Source organism: Struthio camelus, chromosome 20 (assembly GCF_040807025.1).
Source record: "Struthio camelus isolate bStrCam1 chromosome 20, bStrCam1.hap1, whole genome shotgun sequence".
NCBI lineage: Eukaryota > Metazoa > Chordata > Aves > Struthioniformes > Struthionidae > Struthio > Struthio camelus.
The window spans coordinates 7,677,521-7,699,668 of NC_090961.1; the positions used below are offsets into that span (position 1 = coordinate 7,677,521).

Here is a 22,148-nt window from a genome sequence, read left to right on the forward strand (position 1 = left end):
TGGGGTGGTGGTAGTGGCTGGGGGGGGGGAAGGCTTAGCGAGGGCGGCGGGCAGCGCAGCCCCCCCCCTCCGAAGCCCCGCGGCCGGGAGCGGCGGCGGCGTCCTGCCGAAAGCCGCGGGGCGCTCAGCCGTGGGCGGCGGGGAGGCGGGCGAGGGGGAGGCCGGCGGGCGGCGGCGGGCGGCGGGGGCCGCCCCGGCCGGCGGCCGTCAGGCCACGCTGCTGCTGGAGCAGGGGGTGCTCTGGGTGCTGCCGATGCTGTGGTTGGTGCTGCTGCTCTCCGAGGCCGGCGCCGCGGCCGAAACCGGCTGCAGTTTGGAGATGGGACCTGGATTATGGCGCAAGTCAGAGCGGGGCCGGGGAGGGGGCCGGCGGCGGGGTGGGGGGGGGAGAAAGAAACCATGAAGGGGAAAAAAATTAAAATAAATAAATAACCCCCCTCACCGCCCCAAGCACCAGGCAGGACCCCAGGCGGCCGGTGCCGGCTCGTCCCGGCCGTGCCCTTTGCAGCCCCGATAAGCGCCCGCCGCGGTGTTTTCCCTGGCGCGGGGCTATCGCTCCCCGGCCAAAGCGGAGGCGCTGCAGCCTCGCGCCCCCGCCGGCCCCCAGATAAGGCGCCGGCCTGCGTGGTTTTGTTGGCGTGGGGCTATCGATGCCGGCGCGGGACGCAGATAAGCTTCCGGAGAGCAGGAAAAGGCAAGCGCCGCCTCGGGATGCGCCGGGGGCGCGTGGGAGCGGGCGGGAGGCGGCGGGGAGCCCAGCGCCCAGCCGGCCTCGGGGGATGCACCGAGCGGGGCCGTTCTCACGCCACGCGGCGGCCCGGCGGCGTTCGCCGGCTGCGGGGGCGTATTCGAGTGGGGCGGGGGGGGGGACCGGCTCCCCGGGCGGGGACGACGCGCGGCCGGTCCCCCTCGCCCGGATACTCACGGGTGTGCGAGTAGATGTACCAGAGGGCGGCGGTGAGGAGCGCCCCGATGAGGAAGGCTCCGAAGGTGATGCCCAGCACGGCGGCCAGCCCCAGGCCTCGGTCTGCGGGGAGGACGGGCGCCGTCGGTGCCGGGACCCACCGCGGCGCCCACCCCCCCCACCCCGCTCCGCCGGCGACGCTCCCGTTTCGGCGTTTCGCCCGGCCGGCCCCGGACTCACTGTTCTGCGGCCGCCACACGTCCTTCACCGTCACCTCCAGGACCTTCTCGAAGATGGTGGCGTTCTGCGGGGGGGAGGCGGTGAGAGCGGCGCCCGCCCCCCAGCCCCGGGGCGGTTCGGGCCGGGGCCGGGAGGGGGGGCGGGCAGCAGCCTTAGGGGGCCGCCGGCCACCGCCGCGGGGGGAAACCGAGGCGCCGGCGCTGACCTGCAAGCCGGCTTTGCACTTGAAGGCGGCGGAGAAGGGCACGCGGCCTCCCTCGGGCACGGCGTAGGTGAAGCGGAAGCGCCAGACTTTCCTCGCCCGGCTGCTGGGCGGGCCGTCGAGGGCGGCCACGCCGGCGCCCTGCGCCTTGTTGGCCAGCACCAGCAGCAGCGGCGGGGCGCCCGGCGCCGCCAGCCAGCACTCCTGCAGCTGCAGCTCGGCCGGGTAGTCCTCCCAGCGCATGGAGGCCTGCGGACGGCACGAAGGGGCGCCCTGAGCCGCCGGGCCTGGCCGCCCTGGCCGGCCCTGGCCGCCCGCCCGCCCCCTTACCTGCAGGTAGGCCTCCTTGTTGACCTCCAGCTCCGTCTGGGGCGCCTCGAAGGCGGCCGTGGCGAAGAGGCGCAGGAAGAGCTCCCGCGGGATCGGGCACTGGAAGGGCACCTGCGGGCAGCGTCGAGGGGGCTGAGCCCCGGCGGGGGGCTCCCCGCACCGGGCGCCGGCAGCCCGCGGCCGCTCTCTGCTCTTACCGGCACGCTCCGCAGCGACGAGCCCTTGGACAGGCTGAGGATGAGCTGCGAGGGAAGGCGGCGGTGGGGAGATGGCGTCAAGGGCTCGCTGGCCGCCGAGCCCCCGCCGCCGGCCCCGGGGTGGTGGTGGTGGGGGGGCGCGGGGCTGGCCGCTCACCTCGTTCTTCGCGTGGCCCCGGCTCTCCAGGGAGGTGCCGCAGTGGCTGAGCGGCGTCTTCAGCGTGAAGTGGGTGGCGTTTTTCTCCGCCTGGCAGCTGGCGTCGCGCAGGGTGATGTTCACCACGTCCTTGATGGGCTTGAGGAGGGAAGCGGCGGGGCGCGCCTCAGCGCCTCCGGCCCGGCCCCAGCTCCCCGGTTGGCGGGTCCTCGCGGCGGCCCCCCCCACGCCCGGCCGCCCCCACCGCCATGGCGCGCCGCCGCCCCGCTCACCTCCAAGTGCGACCGGGCGATGACGATCTCCATGGTGTCGTCCGTGCACTTCCAGGGCTGGAGCATGAGGAGCAGCATGTGGGACAGCGAGTCGGAGGGGGGCGACGTGGGGGCGGGCGTCGCGGGGGGCTTCTTGGCCACCTCTGCGGGCAAGGGACAGGCGGGCTGAGCCGGAGCCGGGGAGGGGGGGACCGCGGCAGCGGGCCGCCCCGCAGCCCGGCCGGCGCGCGGGCGGGCTCACCGTGCTCCTGGATCTCCAGGGTCACGTGGGTGCTGATGGGGATGGCCGAGTAGGAGGCGATGACGCTGTAGTTCTTCTCGAAGGCCTTGGCGATGAGGCCCTGCTCCGTGTCCGGCAGCTCCACCCCGTTCAGCAGCAACTCGGAGAGCGGCATGATCTTGTAGGGGCCAGATACCTGCCGGGGACGGAGGAGCGGGGACTCAGGAGGGACGGGGACCACGCCGAGGTTGCATGGGGCCATGAGTAGCTACCATGGCTGGAGCTGGCCCACGGCAGGCTTTGTCTGGTTCCTCTCCACTGCAGGGCTCGTCAGGGCAGAAATCGCTGCCGAGGTGGGGGGCTGAGCTGGTGCAGGGAGGGTTTGGGGAGGGAGAGCGGGACGAGGCAGGGACCGAGGAGGAAACCCAGCTGGAGCCCCCAGTGCTCCCTGGGGCAGCCACACCGTGGGGCTGGACACCTCCAGCAGAAATGGGCCTGGGGGGGGGGCTGCCGGCGTTACCGGCACAGTGCTGGGGGACACGTGGGCGCGTGGCGCAGGGCTCAGCCACGGCACCGCACCCTCCTCGGGCTCTGCGCCGGCCCCACGCAGAGCCAGGATGCTGCCGCCTCCCTGCGCCCCATCTCCCGCGGGTGCTGCCATGTCCCATCCTACCACCCGCCCTGCTGCAAGCATCCACTTGGCATCATGCAGCATCCTTCCCGGAGGGACACGCGAGGCGGTGGCGGCCGGAGAGGCGCGTGCAGCCCGGCCGTACCAGGAACTGTATGTGGCAGTTGTTCACGAAGAGGGACCAGGTGAGGTTGGTCCGGCTCTGCAGGATGAGGATCAGGTTGCTCCTGGCCCTCTCGGCGCAGCTCAGCGACAGGTTCACCTCCGTGATGGCAGAGCTGCGAAACCAAGAGACATCCCCCCGCTCCCCGGTGTGAGCCGCCCCGCTGGCCCCCACCCCGGCCCCTTCCAGAGCATCCCCACACCGCCGACCCCGCCGCCTCCCGCGCCGCCGGCAGAGAGCTGCCCGGCGGGGCTGCCGGCAGCCTCCTACCTGGGGTCGGGCTGCAGCCGGAGGATGTGGGCGGCCCCGGTGCTCTCGGCGGCGCCGCTCGAGCAGCCCTTCAGGCCGCGGAAGAAGACCTCGGCCTCGAGGTGCCGCGCGGCGTTGAAGCGCTCCTGGGGGACGCACTCCTCGGGGCTGCCGCCGTCTGCGGGGAAAGGAGCGGGGCTGGCGGGTGGCGAAGCCGCAGCGGGGATGCTCTGGCCGGCGCTGACGACGGAGATGCCGCGCTGGCCGAGCTCGGGCGATGCCCGGCCGTCGGCTCCCTTGAGCCCCTTCCTCGATGACAGCGTTGCACCGAGGCGGCTTTTCATCGTTTGGGACCAGAAACAGCCCAGCTGCTCGTTTCCCCCCCCGCTCGCCCCCCCCCGGTCCCCACGCACCTTCACCCAGGCGCAGGAGGACCCGGTGGGGGTCCTGCAGCTCGCTGTAGGACGTGATGCCCCCGTAGGTGCCCCGGGCCCACTGCAGCAGCTCCTGCTCGCCGGCGTCCCCGGGCAGCTCCAGGCCCAGCGAGGACACGTTGGTCGCCGGGCTCAGGCTGGCGTTCTGCAAGGCGAGGGGCGACGTGAGCCGGGGGCGCGGGACCCACCGCCGAGCCCACCCTAAACCCGGGGAAACCTGCCTGCAAGCGCCCGTGGCTTTTTTTTTTTTTTGCCTTGCACGATGGACACTGTCTTAAGGTCAAAGCAACCAGGTATCTCTGGAGCCCTCGGGCAGCCTCCTGCAAAGGCAGGCTCGGCATCCCCCCCTGACCGGGATGAGCAGGAATTTTGGGGCGGCCGCGGGCTGGGAGCAGCGTGGGAGGCCGGCGGCACGCGGGGAGCTCGGCTCGCTTTATTATTAGCCGCAAACAAAGCAGGAGGTTTATTTTGCTAACAAAGCGCCCGGCCCCGGCTCCGCTCACTGGAGCCAAATCCCATCCCTGACCTTCCTCCCGGCAGCCGGAGGAAACGGGAGCTTTTTCAAGTGCTGTGCGTCATTCGCCGCCCAGCCTGCCCCGCGCTCAGATCCGCGGCCAGCAGCCCGGCGCGTCCCCTCGTCCCCTCCGGGCCCGGCTGCGCCGAGGCCCCCAGCCGCCGCGGGGCGAGGAGCCGGGGCGCCGCGAGCCTGGAGAGGGGCGGCGAGCTGGCGGAGAGAGCGGCAGGCGGGCGTCCACCGTCCCCTCGCCTCCCGGGGCCAGGGAGAGCAGCCGTTTTGCAGAGAGCGTCCGTGCCCCCCACCCCGGCCTGGCACTGGGGACCGTCCCTGCATTTTAGGGGACCGCCGTGGGTACCCCTGAATGCCTCTAGGGCTGCTGCTTGCATCAGCCCCATATTGCACCACTTCCAGCCTCTTCCCAGGGGCTTTCCAGCCTTTTTTCCCACCAGGAAAGCACCCACACGATGGAGGGTTTGTAGCACCCTGACCCCCCCCCCCGCCCCCGTGCTTTACCCCAGCTCTGCTGCCTGGATCCCACCGGTGCCCCCCAAATAGCCCGGCCCCCGGCGGGGCTGCACTCACCGTGCGGACGAGCAGGTTCGGGCACTGCGAGGTCACGGTGGCCGAGCACCTCGCGCAGTGGAGGACGAGCACCGCTCGCCGCGTGCAGCTGCCGGCTCGCGGCACCACCGACACCTTGAGCGTAAAGGCAGAGGCCTGGGCGGGGGGGGGGTGGGGGGGACGAGGAGAGGGTTATCGCTGCGGCACAGCTGGGAGCGAGGCGCAGGCCCCCTCGCCATCACCTCCTGGCTGCCCCACGGCCGCACCGAGTGCCTGCGGCGCCGCCGCACGAAGCAGCAGCTGGAGCGAGGCTCCCGCAGGCAGCGCTGCAGGGACCGGGGCAGGAGACGTGTCCCGCTGGCTGGACCCAAAAATGAGCCATGCGGGAGGCAGCCGTGGCTGGGTTTAGGCTTGGCCTTTCAGGAGGTCTGGAGACATTGCTTTGGTGTGTATGCCTGCTCCAGAGTGGGGCAAACTCCCACAGCTGCACCCAAATGAGGGACCAGAGCATCCCCACACTGGGGACAGGGGCATCCCCACACTGGGGACTGCAGCATCTCCACACCAGGGACCGCAGCATCCCCACACTGGGGACAGGGGCATCTCCACACCAGGGACAGGGGCATCCCCACACTGGGGACAGGAGTATCCCCACACTGAGGACAGCAGCATCCCCCACACCGGGGACTGCAGCATCCCCACACTGGGGACAGGGGCATCCCCACACTGGGGACTGCAGCATCTCCACACCAGGGACCGGAGCATCCCCACACCGGGGACTGGAGCATCCCCACACTGAGGACTGGGGTATCCCTACACTGGGGACTGGAGCATCTCCACACCGAGGACAGGGGTATCCCCATATCGGAGACAGGAGCATCCCCACACTGGGGACTGGAGCATCCCCATACCGGGGACAGGGGTATCCCCACACTGGGGACAGGAGCATCCCCACACAGGGGACTGGAGCATCCCCATACCGGGGACAGGGGTATCCCCATACCGGGGACAGGAGCATCCCCACACAGGGGACTGGAGCATCCCCATACCGGGGACAGGGGTATCCCTACACTGGGGACCGGAGCATCTCCACACCGAGGACAGGGGTATCCCCATACCGGGGACGGGGACATCCCCAGACTAGGGACCGGAGCATCCCCACATCAGGAACAGGGGTATCCCCACACTGCGGACAGGGACATCCCCACACCAGGGACCGGAGCATCCCCACACCGGGAATAAGGGCATCCCCAGACCAGAGCATCCCTGCTGTCACGCCCCCCCCTGCAGGTTTCCATGCTCCCTGCCAGCACTGCACGGCTGCTCCCGGCCCCCGAGACCCCCGCAGGGCTCGGGGCCGCCTTTGCCAGGGCCACGGAGAGGCCGCGCGGTGCAGCGGCAGCACACGCAGCTCGGCGGGGCCGTCGCTGCCCAGCCGCCTCGAGCCGGAAATCCGGGCTGGGAGCCGAAGCGCCAGGCGCTAAGTTTGGAAACGGCCGCCTGAATCACCACTCGCAAAGTGCTGAGCAAGGCGGCGGGCATGGAAAACTACCCGGGGCCGAACAATGAGCTGGGCCGGCCGGAGGGAGGGAGGGAGGGAGCGCCGCGGCGGCCGCCAGCGCCGATCCCGGCCGCTTTCCCGCGGGGCCGGCGGGCTCCACGCTTCCCGCCTGTGGCCCCCGCGGTGGCCCAGCTGTCCGGGCCGCGGGACGGGGCTGGCACGCTGGCCACCAGCACCTCCGCTCGGGCCGGCCCGGCCGAACGTCACTGCGTGGGTGGCCGGGGACCCCGGGTGGCCCCGGCGGCCCGCGAGGAGGAGCCGGCGGCTATTTTTACCGCCGCGTGTTTTGCGGCGCTCCATTGTTTCGTGCCCGCCGAGCGCAGGGAGGTTTTCTCCTAGCCTGGTGAGGCCTTTTTTTTATTTTTTAATTATTATTTTTTTCGCTTCACGGCGATCTGCTTATAGAAACCGGCTTCCAGTAATTCTTCTATAAGTGGAGCCTGGTCGCGGCCGGCTCCCCCCGCGCGCGGCAGGGCTCGGTGCCGGCTGTCTGAATGCCACAGCCCTGACATCAGTCCTTGTCCCCGGCCGCCCCGGGGGGACCCCGACCCCGCTGCTTATTTACACGCCGCTGCCTCCGGCCCAGGTTTCGCCTGCACCAGCGGCCCGGGAGCAAAACCCCTTCCCTGGGGACAGGGAGGAGGAAATCGGTAAAAAAAAAATCACAAGACAGGGCCAAACGGGGAAAAATGGTGCGAGAGAAGAAGAAGAGGCCGGTTACCCGGGGAGCGCGTGGAGAGGCTGCGCCTGGGCGCCGGGCAGAGGCCGAGCCCCGGGGGTGCCGGGAGGCGACGCCGCGGAGGGACCGGCTCCGGGCAGAGGCGGCTCCGCGGGAAGCACCCGGCGCGCCTCCGACGGCTGTCGCCCCGGCTCTGAGCCCTGCCGGCGGGGCTTCCCGCGGTGCCCAGGGCGGGGGACGGGCCCCGCAGCGTGGCCCGATGGAAAAGTGGCCTCGAAAAAGTTAAATCCCCTGCTGGAGCGCCAAGCCGCCCCCCCCCCCCCGCCTTCCCACCCCCCGCCGAGCTCCAGCTGGGAGGGGAAGCGCCGCGGCGCAAGGTAAAAACATTACGGAAAAGGTCACTCCGTTTTGCCGCGCTGCTCCTCGTTTAGAGGAAACGGCTGCAGTTTTGACAGCTGGGTCGGACGGCGCCGCGTCCGGGCGCGATGCGAAGAGCCCGGGCTGGCCCGTCCCCGTAGGACCGGGGCGAGGGGAAGGGGACGGGGGGGGGGTGATGCATCCCGAGCGCCGCGCGCTCACCTTGGACGCCTTGGCGCTGAGCACGTGCACCTCCTGCGGCGTCTTCAGCGAGCTGCTGCTGCTGCAGCCCCTGGGCACGGTGCCCGTGGCGTAGGACAGGGCGACGAGCGGCTCCGCCGCCAGCGGCTGCAGGTCGCAGCCCGCCGCTCTCCCGGGCTCTGCGGGGAAAACAAGCACCCGTCACTACGTGCCAGCGCGGCGGGCTTGGGATGGGGGGGACGCGGAGGGGCTGGGACGCGGGGTGCCAAATTGGAGACGCCGCCGGAGCATCGCAGCTGCTTGGGGAACTTTCTCGCCGTTTCCGCAGAGGTGTCGGGAGGCCGGTGGTGCCCCCCCCCTCCCCGGCTCCCGGCGGGACCACGCGCTAATGAACCTCGAATCCGGTCTGGAAAAAATCCGCTGTCCCCGCTCGGCACCGCCTCGTGTCAAACCTCACGCTCCGCCGTCCCCGAGCAATCGGCAGCTCCCCTGCCCCGCGCGCCCCCCCCCGCCTCCGCGCCGCCGCAAATCGGGAGAGGCCGGGCGGGTGTCTGAGCGGCACCACCGTCCCCTTTGCGGCCCGCCGAGGCGCGAGGCCGGTGGCAGGCGGTGACACCGCCGCGCCGGGCGGCCCCCGAGGGGCGCCGGGCAGCAGCAGGTCGGGCGGGCGACGCTGCCGGGCGATGCCACCGCCGCCGCCGCCGTACCTGCCGGCGCCGTCCTAGCCGCGGCGCGGGCCGGGCAGAGCGGGGCCGCTCCTCTGCGGCCGGGTCGGGCCGCAGGTCTCCTCGCTGACGCTGCCTCTTGCCCGCTTATTGTCCCGCGCTTCCTCCCGCTCAGCCGAGACCGACCGCGCGGCCGGCGGCATCGGGAGGAAGATAAACAGCGGCTTATCTGGGCGCCGCAGGCAGCGTGCCTCTTCCCCTCCGCTGCTGCCCCAGCGGGGCGGCCGGGCAGCGCCGGGGGCACCGGGGACCCCTGCGTCCCCCCCCCGACCCCAACCCCGTTGGCCAGCGGCAGCATGAGCCGTGCGGAGCGGCCACAACTCGTCACACCTCCCGCGGGACACGGCGGCCGGGGCTCGCCCCTGGCCCGCGCGCTGGCAGAGGGCCCTGGGGCACCGTCCCCGTCCGTCGTGCCCGGCGTCCCCGTCCCCGTCCCGCCGGCAGCCCCGTCCCCGGGGAAAGCAGCCCGTCTCCAGCATTATGAAATGATCAGATAACAGCGCTCAGCTGGGCCCAGCCTAGCGCCCCGGGGTCAATCAGATAAGGGCGCGTTTATTTTTGTACTTGAGGGGAAAAAAAAAAAAAAAAAGGAAGAAAGAAAATCCACATTATTTTTTCCCAGTCTCCTTCCCTCCCTCGCTGCTGCCCAGACGAGAATAGGGACCTGGGAAGGTCCCGGCCGCGTCTCCCCGGCGGCGCGGGGATGTGGGGCTGGCGGGACGGGGCCCAGGCGCCGGGGTGGGGGGGGGCAATTCCTGTTTTTTTGCGAGCAGATCAAAGAGCCCCCGAGCAAACAAAGGGGAGGCAGAACAATGCCCGTGGGGCGCAGGGCCGGGCGGCGCGCGGCCGGGGTGGCGCGCCGGGGCGGGCGCCCGGGGCCAGCTCCGGCGGCGCAGGATGCCCTGCGGGCCAGGCAAGCGCAGCGCTGGCACCGGCTGCCTGCCAGCGGGGCCCGGAGTCCTGTAGCAGCGCCGCACGGGCACTCGTGACACGAGCTGGCAGGCCTCAGCCCAGCGCCCCGTGTCGGCACAGCTGAGCCACCGAGCGCTGCAAACTGGGGGTGGGTTTGTCACCCCGTGCCGGAGCTGGCGCTGTCCTGCGCGAAGTCAGCGTTGGGGCGCTCACCAAGCAGCCAGACGTGCCGTCACCGGCGTGCGCCCGCCCGGGACCGGGGTTTCCGGCTGATCCCGCGTGGCTGTCGGGGATCCCTGGCCATATTTGCAGCCGGGGAGACTGCGACGTGGAGAGCTCCTTCACTACGGGGGGGAAATACTCTGCCAGTGGGAAACCCCTCGCTGGGGTTCCCGCGCTTTGGGGCTGGGGTTGGCCACGTCCCAGCGGCCCCGTCCCCTCCGCGTCACCCAGAGCTTCGGTTTCGGAGGGACGACCGCGATGGGCAGAGGGGAGACGCCGGGCGGGCGGACCAAGAGCACGAAGCCCTGGGGCAGCGCCGCGGACCCCTGCCTGCTGCCCGCGCAGGAGGGCCGTCGGGGCGAGCGCGCGGCGGGCTGCCCGAAACCCGCCGCCTACTGCCAAATTCCCCGGCTGGGGCTCCCCAGCGCTGAGGCTTCCTGGTGGGGGGAGATGGGCAAAGGCAACAGCCAGGCTGCACATGGCACAGCTCTGTGCCACGTGGCACGGTCACATAACATGGGGACTGTGTGGTGCAGCTGTGTAGCATGGGGTCATATGGACAGGGACGGCATGGCACGGCTACATTCGAGAGGGACCATATGGCACAGCTATGCAGGACAGAGCCTGTATGGCTCTGTTATGTAGCATAGGCACTTGTATGGCCCAGCTGCATAGGATAGGGACTGCATGGCACAGCCACATAGGACAGGGCCCATATGGCAAAGCTACGTAGGACAGGGTCAGTAGGCACAGCTATGTAGGATGGGGCACGACTACATAGGGACTACAGGGACTGCATGGCCCAGCTACCTAGGACAGTGACCGCACAGCGCAGCTACATAGGACAGGGACCACACGGCACAGCTACGTAGGACAAGGACCATATGGCCCCACTATGTAGGACAGGGACTGCATGGCCCAGCTACGTAGGACAGAGACCATATGGCACAGCTACATAGCACAGGGACCACACGGCACAGCTACATAGGACAAGGACCATATGGCCCCACTATGTAGGACAGGGACTGCATGGCCCAGCTACGTAGGACAGAGACCATATGGCACAGCTACATAGCACAGGGACCACACGGCACAGCTACATAGGACAAGGACCGTATGGCCCAGCTATGTAGGACAAGGACTGTATGGCCCAGCTACGTAGGACAGGGACCATACGGAACAGCTACATAGGACAAGGACCGTACGGCCCAGCTACATAGGACAGGGACCATACGGAACAGCTACATAGGACAAGGACCGTACGGCCCAGCTACATAGGACAGGGACCATACGGAACAGCTACATAGGACAAGGACCGTACGGCCCAGCTACATAGGACAGGGACCATACGGAACAGCTACATAGGACAAGGACCGTACGGCCCAGCTACATAGGACAGGGACTGTATGGCCCAGCTATGTAGGACAGGGACCACACGGCACAGCTACGTAGGACAAGGACCATATGGCCCAGCTATGTACGACAGGGACCATATGGCACAGCTACGTAGGACAAGGATCGTATGGCCCAGCTACGTAGGACAGGGACCATATGGCACAGCTACATAGGACAAGGACCGTATGGCCCAGCTACATAGGACAGTGACCATGAGCACAGCTACATAGGACAGGGACCACACGGCACAGCTACGTAGGACAGGGACCGTATGGCCCAGCTACGTAGGACAAGGACTGTATGGCCCTGCTACGTAGGACAGGGACCACACAGCACAGCTACATAGGACAGGGACCACATGGCCCAGCTACATAGGACAGGGACTGCATGGCCCAGCTACGTAGGACAGGGACTGCATGGCCCAGCTACGTAGGACAGGGACTGCATGGCCCAGCTACATAGGACAAGGACTGTATGGCCCAGCTACATAGGACAAGGACCACACAGCCCAGCTACGTAGGACAGGAACTGCATGGCCCAGCTACGTAGGACAAGGATCATATGGCACAGATACATAGGACAGGGACCGTATGGCCCAGCTATGTAGGACAGGGACCACACAGCACAGCTACATAGGACAGGGACCACACGGCACAGCTACGTAGGACAAGGACTGTATGGCCCAGCTATGTAGGACAGGGACTACACGGCACAGATACGTAGGACAAGGACCGTATGGCCCAGCTATGTACGACAAGGACCGTATGGCCCAGCTATGTAGGACAGGGACCACACGGCACAGCTACGTAGGACAAGGACTGTATGGCCCTGCTAGGTAGGACAGGGACCATATGGCACAGCCACGTAGGACAAGGACTTTACAGCAGAACTACATAGGATGGGGTTGCATGGCACAGCTACGTATGGTGGGGCCCGTGCGGCACAGCTACGTGGGACAGGGGCCGTATGGCCCTGCTATGGGCCGACAATTGGCCCTTCCTGGGGCTTGCAGCCGGCAGGGACAGCGGGCTGAGCAGGGCAGCGGGGATGTCACAGCCGGGGCCCGACCCCAGCCCGGCGCCCGGCCCCCCGAGGGAGCTCGCCGTGCCGGGGACGCTGCTCCCGCCGGCCCCGGCTGCTGCTCCCTTCCCACCGCCGGCCCCGCACTCCCTGCCCGCCGGCGGGGGCACTGCCACCCCGTCCCCCGCCCCGCGCCGCCACCGGGGTCGTGGGACCGGGGCGCACCGCGGGGGGCTTTGGCTCTGCCCCAGCCGCTTGCTAAGAGGGCGGAAAAGCCCCCAGCCCTACGGCCGCCTGCAACCACGGGGGTTTCCAGATCACTCCTCCTCCCTCGGCTCCCGCTTTCGGCGCCCGCCTTGCGGTGCCGGGCAGGTCACGAAGGCGCCCCGGTGCCTCCGCGCTCGGCGAGGCGGCTGCGGCGGCGGCGGCACCTCGACGCCCGCCGACGCAGCCCGCGCCTGGGCGCCGTCTCCCCTCCCGGGTCTCCCGGGGCCGGCAGCTCCCCCGCGGCAGGGCCAGCACGAATTTGCAGCCGGAGCGGGGTTTATTTTTCCTAGCGTGACGAAACGCAGCTGGGACGTGGCCCGAGCGTCGCCGTTCGCCGGCGAGGCGGAGCGGCGAGGGCGGCTTCCCGGGTTGCCATTCCCCGTTTCGCCGCGGCCCTGCGGTGGGGACAGGGGGCCGGGGGGGCCGGGGGGCACCGCGCTGGCCGCTTTCTGCCTGCCTCCCTCCTATTCCCGGCGTGGTACAGCGCCGTTTCCGCCGCGCGACTCCGGCTCTCGGCGGCACAGATTTCCCGAGCAGTCCCCGAAACGCCGGGACCTCGCGGAGGCCCTGCTCGCCCGCGACCTCGCACCCACCGCGGGGTGGGGTGGGGTGGGGTGGGGTGGGGGGGTATGGGCCGAATCGGCCCGGTGGCGGCGGGGGGGGTGCGAGGGGGCATGGGGGGGTTGGCCGGGAGCGCCCCCAGCCAAGCCACCCCGGCGGCAGCACCCCAGGGAAGCGGGGTGGGGGGTTCCCGAGGACACACTGGGGCAGGCGACGGCGGGCGGCAGCACCCCGGCCCGGCCCGCGGCAGCACTCACCGGCGCGGCCGGGCGCGCAGCGCAGCAGCAGCAGCAGCAGCAGCGGCGGCAGCAGCGGCAGCAGCGGCGGCGGCGGCAGCGGCGGCGGCGGCGGCAGCGGGGCGACGCGGCGCCTCGGGGCGCCCATGCTGCCTGCCCGGGCGCTGCGCTGCCCTTAGCCCGTGTCCGGAGGGGCCGAGGGCTGGCCGGCGGGGCTCGGCGGCGGGCCGGGGAGGCGCAGGCGGAGGCAGCCGGGCAGCTTTCGCCGCTCCAGCCTCGACGGCGCCCGGTGGCGGCGGTGGCGGGCCGGGGCCGGCGGTGGGGCCGGGCCGCGCCGGGGAAGCCGCGGCAGCGCCCGAGTGTGCGAGCCCGGCGCCGCGCTCGGGCTGATGACCTGCGGCGGCAGGAAATCAACTCCCTTTAGAGGAGGGTCCGCCGAGCCGAGCGCCTGCCAAGAGCGGGGAGGAAATGCCGCTTCGCAGCGGCCTGGAGCCTTGCCGGGAGGTCGGGGAGGGCCGGCGGGCAGCCGAGGGCTGCGCTGCCCCCGGGGGTGCTGCCCCGCCGGATGCGCTGGCTGTCTCCTATGGATTTTGGGGTGGGAGGGGGTGTGTTGCCCGATGGGACCCCCCTCCCCCCAACCCCAGCCGGGGGGGGGCCCAAGCGCCGTGCCTCAGTTTCCCCATACTTGCGGGTGCTGGTGCGGGGCAGCGCTGAGCGGCTGCGAGGACCCCGGGGCACCCGGCGAGACCCCCCCGGGGACCTCCGAGCGCGGCCGGCTCTGCAGACGGGCAGGGGCACCCACCTGCCTGGCAGGATGCTCCCCCCCCCCCCCCCCAAAATGCAGCCCCACATGCAGCTCAGGGCCGGCCTGGGGGCTCGGGCAGGATGGGGACTGTCACCACCCCACTCCCCATGCGCCTGGCGAGGAGGGGGACGGTGCTGGGCAGCCAGGCTTGAGCCCCTCCGGAGCTGCCCCCCGACGAGGGACCCGGTGCAGCCCCTGCTTCGCTCCATCCCCAGCCGCCCCTCTGGGAGATGGACGGCAAGGCCTGTCCCGGCCTGGCGGGATGTCCCCTGGGACGTGTCCCCGACGGTGAGGTGAGCAGGCAGATGTCTCCCGTGACAGAGCACTGCCATCTCCTGGGGACCGCGGGGACGGGTGCTCAGCCGGGGCCGGTGACCAGCCGAAGGCTGCTGGGGCCGGGGTGCCTGCTGCCCCCTCTCCCGGCCCCAGCGCCCGGCAGCTCCATCCCCGCTCGCTCACTTGGGAAACTGAGGCACGCTCGCGCCTGGCCCGAGGCCACAAAAACGGGATGGAGGCGCAAGGGAGAGGGGTCGCTCCCCATGGCCCAGCCTGCGGTGGGCCCCCCCTCAAACCCCCTTGCTCGTGGTGGCCCTGTGGCCGTCCCCGTTTCGAGCCAGGCTCCTTCGCCCCCCCGGCCGCTGTACGAGCCTGACGGGGCTCGTTTTTAACTTTATGACTTTTATTTTTTTTTGCCCCCCCACTCGTTTCCTTCCTCGACACCGTCTCAGCAGCTTCGGCTGCCTCCAAACAGCCTCCTTTCTCCTGACCTTCGCTTTGCTCGTCGCCTGATTTACAGCAGCCCGAAAGCGAGCGGTGCCAGGGGCAGGCCGAGGTCACGGCTCTGCCGCCTCCTGCCCTCGCCGTAACCTGGCAGGCAGCAGCCCCGCGCCGCGTCCGGGAAAACCGCCTGCCGGCAGAGCATCCGGGCAAACCCCCTGGCCCCGGAGCCCTGCTGCAGCCGCGCCACCGGCATTGCACCCTGATGCGGCCGACAGCCCGCGACCGAAACGCCCCCTCCGTCTCCCACGTCGGCCCCCCCCGAACTCTCTCCGTGGGTCAGGGCACCCAGAGCACAGCCCCGGTTCCCCTAAAAAGCTCCCGACAGCACGATGCAAGGGAGTGTCGAGGCCGAGGCGCGGGCTGGAGCCAGCAGTGTTGAAAGTGGTGGAAATCCCCGTCCCCGTCCCCGGGAGCAGCGGGGTGGAGGGGGGGCTGGCACACGCTGGGGCACCCGGGACGCCCGGCCACAGCCCGTGGCATTGGCCTGAACCTGGCTCCCTCAGCCCCGGCAGCGGGACGGGTCTCGGCGAGGGGGTTTGGCTGCAAGGAGGCGGCCGCGGGCCCCCCGCAGCCCCGGGGCTCGGCCGATGCAGCCGGGATGCTCCCCTCCCTTCCTCCGAGCGCAGCATCCCGCTCCCCCCGGCCGCGATGCCACCGGGCGGGATAAACAGCCCGTTTCCTGCCCTTAATCAGCCTCAGAAAGGGGTGTGCGGAGGGAAGGGGGGGGGATAAAAAAATTTCTGGAAAGAAAAACTCATTTCCTGCGGCAGAAGAAAAAAGATAAAGTCTGGGCTCATTAAAGTGAACTTTACTGGGGAGAGACGGGAAAGAGCCAAACACAATGTCCTTGAAATTTCCTCCGCGCGGCTCTGTCCACGAAAACAGGATAAAGCCGCTTCCGCTGTCTCTGCCGCGGAGCCGGAGTGCGTGCGCGTGTGGGGCGGCGGGCCGGGCCGGCGCGGCGAGCCTGGCCCCGGGGCTCGCCTACAGGGCGTCCAGGTGGGAGCAGACCTGCTGGAAAACCTCCTCCACGGTGCCCTCGGCGTTGAGCTGCGCGAGCGGGACAGCAGTGTCAGGCTCGGGGACGCCTCGGCGCCCGGCCCCCCGGGAGCCTCCCACGGAGGAGGTGGCTCTTTTGGGGACACATTTCAGCTTAGGGACAGCTAGGGCATAGTTAAGGCAACGGGGCGGCACGGACATCTCCCGAAGGATGTCTTGGCGCCGGGATGCTGCTGGCCCTGGTCAAGGGGCACATGGCAGTGGGGGACCACCTAAAGGAGGTGGGGAGCCCAGCTGTGGGGTGACGAGGGGTCCCGTCCCCGCCACGGCACCCCGGGCCCCGCTCACCTGGCGGACGATGCCCCTGCTCTTGTAGAAGGCGATGACGGGTTCCGTGGCCTTGTAGTACGTCTCCAGGCGCTTCTTGATGGTCTCCTCATTGTCATCCACCCGGCCGCTGGTCTCGCCCCGCTTCAGCAACCGCTTGACCATCGTCTCCTTCCCCGCGTCCACGTAGAGCAGCAGCGTCGGGGCGGCGATCTACGGGCGGGGAGGACGCAGCTGTCACCAGGGGAGGCGGCTGGGATGTGGGCATGGATGTCCCCAGCCTGTCCTGCATCTCCCTCCGCGCGGGTCTGCGGTGGTGTCTCCGCAAGCAGGGCCCGTCCCCAGCCCCTCACCTTCTTCTCGAACTCCTGTCCTTGCTTCACCTCGCGGGGGTAGCCGTCGATCAGGAAGCCCTTGGACACATCCGCTTTGGCCACCATGGCGTCCCGCAGCATGTCCAGCACCGTCTCCTGGGAGCCGGGGAGGAGGGGACAAGAGGTGAGGGGGTGATGTATCCGCTCCCCATCACCCGGCACCCCCTGATCCCGGCTGCTAGCCCAGGGCTCTGGGGTGGCGGGGGACCAAGGCCTCCCCTGGACACATGCTGACCATCACCGGCATCACCACGGTCCCCCCTGACCAGCACTCCCACCACCAGTGCCCGCCCCTGCGGTTCGGGGTGTCCCGGCGGGCTCCTCCGGCGCGCAGGCTCACCAGGGGCACCAGCTCGCCTTTCTCCATGATGGCCTTCAGCTTCTTGCCCCGCTCGGAGCCGGAGCTGACCTCAGCGCGCAGCAGGTCTCCGGTGGAGAGGTGGGTGTATCCATACTTCTGCACGATCTTCTCGCACTGGGTCCCCTTCCCTGAGCCGGGGCCGCCTGCAAGTCACAGCAGGGCCCCGTTCACATCCCAGCCCAGGGGGAAAGAGCTGGGGGGGGGGCCCAAAAAGCACTGCAGACCCACAGGGAGCATCTGGCAGCCAGTGAGATGAGGTCCCCAAGCCCCACACTGGCACCCGGAGTGTCCCCACCCCATGGCGTCCCAGCCGCTGTCACCCCGAGGAGCCGAGCTGGGAGTGCTGCAGCTGCCCCGGAGGCAGCCGGTGGTTTCTACAGGTCCCAAATTTTCAAGCACGTCCTGCAAAGCCGGCTGCTCCCCTGGGCCCCGAAATTGCCCCGGCGAGGCGCGGGAGAATGGGGCTCTGCAGTCGGCCTCGCTCCCCGCAGCGGCCGACTTACTTACCCACCACGAAGATGATTTTGTGATGCTTGAGTTTTTCTGGGGGAAAAGAAAATAGAAAAAACCAGACTCAGCCAAGCAGAAGCCTGGACGGCGGCGAGTGAGCTGCTGAACCCCCCGGCAGGCGCCCCCCGGCATGGTGGGGCCGGCCCCAACCCGCCGTGGGAGAAAGCGCGGCGGGAAGCACCCGCGCGCCCCTCTCGTCCCCGTCACCTCGGCCAGCCTGAGCAGCCGAGCTGCCCAAGCACGAGCACGCGGCCCCCATGGCACCCGGCCTGCGGCCCCGGCCCCGGCGGCGCTCCCGGCGGCCGAGCCGAGGTGGAATCCCGCCGGCGCCGGGGCGCGCGGTGCCCTGGAGATGGTTGCCGGTGGCGGCTTCGTGCCAAGGGCTTTCCGAGGCCGCCCTGCCCGGGGCTGCGGCCCGCTCGGCTCGGCACGGCACGGCACGAGCTGGCACGCTGCCTCCAGCGCCTCCCTGATCCCTGAGTGTCCTAAAAATTGGCCTGCGGGCCTGGTGGCGCATACGTGGATGGGGACGGGATGGGGAGCACTAACAGCCCTGCCCCTGCTGCTGGAGCACCCCACTGGCACAGCATCCCACTGCCAGAGCAGCCCACCACCAGAGCAGCCCACTGCTGGAGTCCCCCACCGCTGGAGCACCACACCGCCAGAGCACCTCAATGCTGGAACACCCCGCCGCCAGAACACCCCACCGCCGGAACACCCCACTGCCGGAACATCCCACCGCCGGAACACCCCACCGCCAGAACACCCCACCGCCGGAACATCCCACCGCCGGAACACCCCACCGCCGGAACACCCCACCGCCGGAACATCCCACCGCCGGAACACCCCACCGCCGGAGCAGCCCACCAATGGAGCACCACTGGAGCACCCCACCACCACAGCATCCCACCACTGGAGCAGCCCACTGCCGGAGTCCCCAACCACTGGAGTTCTCCACCGCCGGCGTCCCCCACCATCAGAGCATCCCACTGCCGCAGCACCCCACCGCCACAGCATCCCACCACTGGAGACCCCCACCGCCACAGCATCCCACCGCCACAGCACCCCACCGCCACAGCACCCCACCGCCAGAGACCCCCACCGCCACAGCACCCCACCGCCACAGCACCCCACCGCCACAGCACCCCACCACCGGAGACCCCCACCGCCACAGCATCCCACTGTCACAGCACCCCACCGCCACAGCACCCCACCGCCACAGCACCCCACCGCCGGAGACCCCCACCGCCACAGCACCCCACCGCCACAGCACCCCACCACCGGAGACCCCCACCGCCACAGCATCCCACTGTCACAGCACCCCACCGCCACAGCACCCCACCGCCACAGCACCCCACCACCGGAGACCCCCACCGCCACAGCACCCCACCGCCACAGCACCCCACCGCCACAGCATCCCATCGCCACAGCACCCCACTGCTGGAGCACCCCAATGCCGCAGCATCCCACCGCCACAGCATCCCACTGCCACAGCACCCCACCACTGGAGACTCCCACCGCCACAGCACCCCACCGCCACAGCACCCCACCGCCACAGCATCCCACCACCGGAGACTCCCACCGCCACAGCACCCCACCGCCACAGCACCCCACCACTGGAGACCCCCACCGCCACAGCACCCCACCGCCACAGCACCCCACCGCCACAGCATCCCACCACTGGAGACCCCCACCGCCACAGCACCCCACTGCCACAGCACCCCACCACCGGAGACGCCCACTGCCACAGCATCCCACCGCCACAGCACCCCACCGCCACAGCATCCCACCACTGGAGACCCCCACCGCCACAGCACCCCACTGCCACAGCACCCCACCACCGGAGACCCCCACTGCCACAGCACCCCACCGCCACAGCACCCCACTGCCACAGCATCCCACTGCCACAGCACCCCACCGCCACAGCACCCCACCGCCGGAGACCCCCACTGCCACAGCACCCCACCGCCACAGCATCCCATCGCCACAGCACCCCACTGCTGGAGCACCCCACTGCCGCAGCATCCCACCGCCACAGCATCCCACCACTGGAGACCCCCACCGCCACAGCACCCCACTGCCACAGCATCCCACCGCCACAGCACCCCACCGCCACAGCATCCCACCGCCACAGCACCCCACCGCTGCAGCACCCCACCGCCGGAGCGGCCCTTTCCCACCTCGCAGGGCCCGGCCAGCTGCGGCACGGGGGCAATGCCCGGCCGAGGGAGGAGAGCTAAAAATAAGGCGGAGGCGCCTTGGCCCCGCTCTGCCCCGTCTCGGTTACAGGCTTCTGAAATTTCAGCTCCTCCGGCAGCCGGCGATCCTTGGGGCTGGCCGGGAGCCAAGGAGGCGGCCGAGGGACGTGGGGGGCCGGAGGGGCGCCGGGGGGGGAGGATGGCGGCGCGGGCCCCGCTCACCTGCCGACATGCTGCCGCGCTCCGGGCGACGGAGAGCTTCAGGCTGCGAGGGAAGGAAGGAGGGAGGCGGCGTGAGCGGCCCGGCCCGGCGGGTGCCCGGCGGGGACGTCGCCGAGATGACGGCCCGGCCTCCCCCGGGACACCCCGCAGAGCCGCCCGAGGAGCTGGCTCCACCCCGGGCATCGCTCGCCCGCCGCCGCTCGGCTCCTGAAATATCGAGGAGAGGCGCCAGGCCGGCCGCGCTTCGCGGCTGCCGGAGCGGCGGCTGCACGGGACGGCGGCCCCCTCAGGCCACCGAGCCCCCGGCCCCGTCGCCTACCTGCCTCCCCGCCGGCGGCACCGGGGCTCGCCCCACGGCGAGGGCGTCCCCGGGCCGGCTCTGCCGCCGCGGCCCTCCCGCCCCGCTGACGCGCTCCGCCAAGCAGCTCCTTCCCCGGGCAGCAGCCAAATTCGGCCGGGCCCCGCGCGCGGTGTGTCCCCGCGCGGCACAAGGTCCACGAGCGACGCCGGCAGCGCCCGCGCCGTCCCGCTCTGGCTCCCTCCGGGCTGGGCACCTGCTTATTTTTGATTGTTTGGGGAGGGGGGGGGAAGGATGGGACCTAGCTGCCGCGGGCCGGCTCGCCGCCTCCCTTGCGCCCCGCCGCCATGGCCGGGCTTCGGCCGGCGTCCCCCCCGCCCAGCCCTGCGGCACCCGGCCTCCCCGAACCGGCCCGACCGGCCCCAGAGCAAACGGGCGGCACCGGGGCGGCAGCCCGCCGGCCACCGACCCACTGTCACCGCCGCCACCGCCGCCGCCGGCCGCGTTACAGCCCGCCAAGGGCAGGTGGCTAAGTTTGGCCGGGCCTAAATGTCGGCCGGGTCACGTCGCCGGCCCCGAGGCGCTGGCCGGGCCGCAACGCGCCCGTGGGTGCTCCCAGCAAACTCGGCCCCAGCCCCGAGGCGCGGGGCCGGCCAGCTCAGCCCCAGCCCCTCGCCCCCTCGCCCCCCCCCCCCGGCGCACGGGGCGGCCCCCAGGAGCGCCCGGGCTGGGGCGCCGCCGGGGCCGAGGGGACGGGGTGCCACGCTGGGTGCGTGCCAGCCCTGCGGGGACCCCAGCCCGCGCTGCCTCCCCCCACTAAGTCACGGTGGAGGAAGCGGTTCCCCCCTGCCCTGGCCCGGGGTGGGGGGCGGGAGGGGGCAGGAGCCCTCATGCACGGAGCAGGGGGGGGAAACTGAGGCACGGATGCTCAGGTGACCTCCCCAAGGTCACGGGCACCTGGGCCCCAGGCTAGGCCAGAGGGCAGCCACCCCCCCCCCCCAAAACCAACCACCCCGGGGTGGGGGGCGTGCAAGGAGCCGGCGAGCAGCAGCCGGAGAAAACGCTCGACGCGCGGCAGCAACAACGCGCCGCCATGCCGGGATTATGTTGGGGGGGGGGGAGTCGGCCGGCCGGAGCGGGGCCGGCAGCGCGGCGGGGCCGGAGCGGCGGCGGTGGCCAGCCCTGAGCGGCGTCCCCCCCCCCCAGCCCCCAGCCCCACGGCGCCCAGCGGAGGGCAGGGGCACGGGGGCCGCGGGGCAGCGGGGGGGCCGGGGCAGGCGGGTGGCCGCCGCGGCCCCCGGCCCCGCCGCCTCGCCACTGACCTCTGGGTGCTGGGCTGGAGCGGCGCCGGGGGCTCAGCGAGCAGCGCGTCCCGCTCGCCGCAGCCGCCTGTCCTGCATGTCCCGCCTGGCTATTTTTACCGCTATATATAAATATATATATATATATATGCAACGCTGCCATCGCGGTGCATGCCGGGAGGGGGAATCTCTCGCCGCCGCCGCCGCGCGGGCAGCAGACACCCGACTCCCGGGACGCGCGCTGCATAGCAATGACCGCGGCCGGGCCGGGGGGGAGAGGAGCGTCCGGCGGGTGCCCCGACACAGCGCGCCGCGTCCTGCCGCCCGCTGGGGCCCTGGTGCCCCCCCCCCCCGCCAGCATCGTCGCCCCCACTGAACGGGGGCAATCGCCCCGCTCCTCCTCGGCTTGGCCCCGAAGCGCTCTCTTTGCCGGGACGCTGTCCTGAACCCCAAAGCATGGCGATTTTGGTGGGGGGGGGGAAGGGGCGCAGTTAACCCTTGCACGGCTGGAAGGGTGCAGACCCCTCTTGGGGGGGTGCTAGGGTGCAGGGCTGGGGGGTCCCGGCCCTCCGTGACTCGGTTTCCCCGCGGCGGGGAGCCGGCAGCGGGCAGGGGACGCTGCGGTGGGGCTGCCAGGACCCCGGGGGGAGGGTAAAGCAGGGCAAGACGCTGCCGGCGCCCCAGGTTACTCCCCACCTCTGGGGGAGCTGCTGCGCCCTGCTGGTTTGGGGGGTCTGTAAGACACCCACGTACCTCGGGG

General features: G+C 70.7%; 2 protein-coding genes across 2 annotated transcripts; both read right to left on the reverse strand.

The window, feature by feature from the left end:
• Window positions 1-126: 126 nt before the first annotated feature.
• Window positions 127-13,361, reverse strand: ENG (endoglin). The gene is made up of 15 exons (XM_068915354.1): window positions 13,235-13,361; window positions 7,897-8,054; window positions 5,099-5,233; window positions 3,979-4,144; window positions 3,587-3,743; window positions 3,299-3,431; window positions 2,544-2,718; window positions 2,303-2,445; window positions 2,031-2,168; window positions 1,874-1,918; window positions 1,677-1,787; window positions 1,350-1,595; window positions 1,145-1,208; window positions 926-1,027; window positions 127-326 (listed from the first exon to the last, which is right to left on the reverse strand). The coding sequence occupies exons 1-15, from the start codon at window positions 13,359-13,361 to the stop codon at window positions 208-210; spliced, it is 2,019 nt and encodes a 672-aa protein (XP_068771455.1). The 3' UTR covers window positions 127-207.
• A 2,230-nt stretch (window positions 13,362-15,591) lies between these two features.
• AK1 (adenylate kinase 1) lies at window positions 15,592-21,618 on the reverse strand. The gene is made up of 7 exons (XM_068914794.1): window positions 21,410-21,618; window positions 19,790-19,832; window positions 17,367-17,402; window positions 16,839-17,002; window positions 16,478-16,594; window positions 16,146-16,337; window positions 15,592-15,848 (listed from the first exon to the last, which is right to left on the reverse strand). The coding sequence occupies exons 2-7, from the start codon at window positions 19,797-19,799 to the stop codon at window positions 15,783-15,785; spliced, it is 585 nt and encodes a 194-aa protein (XP_068770895.1). The 5' UTR covers window positions 19,800-19,832; window positions 21,410-21,618; the 3' UTR covers window positions 15,592-15,782.
• Between the last annotated feature and the right edge of the window lie 530 nt (window positions 21,619-22,148).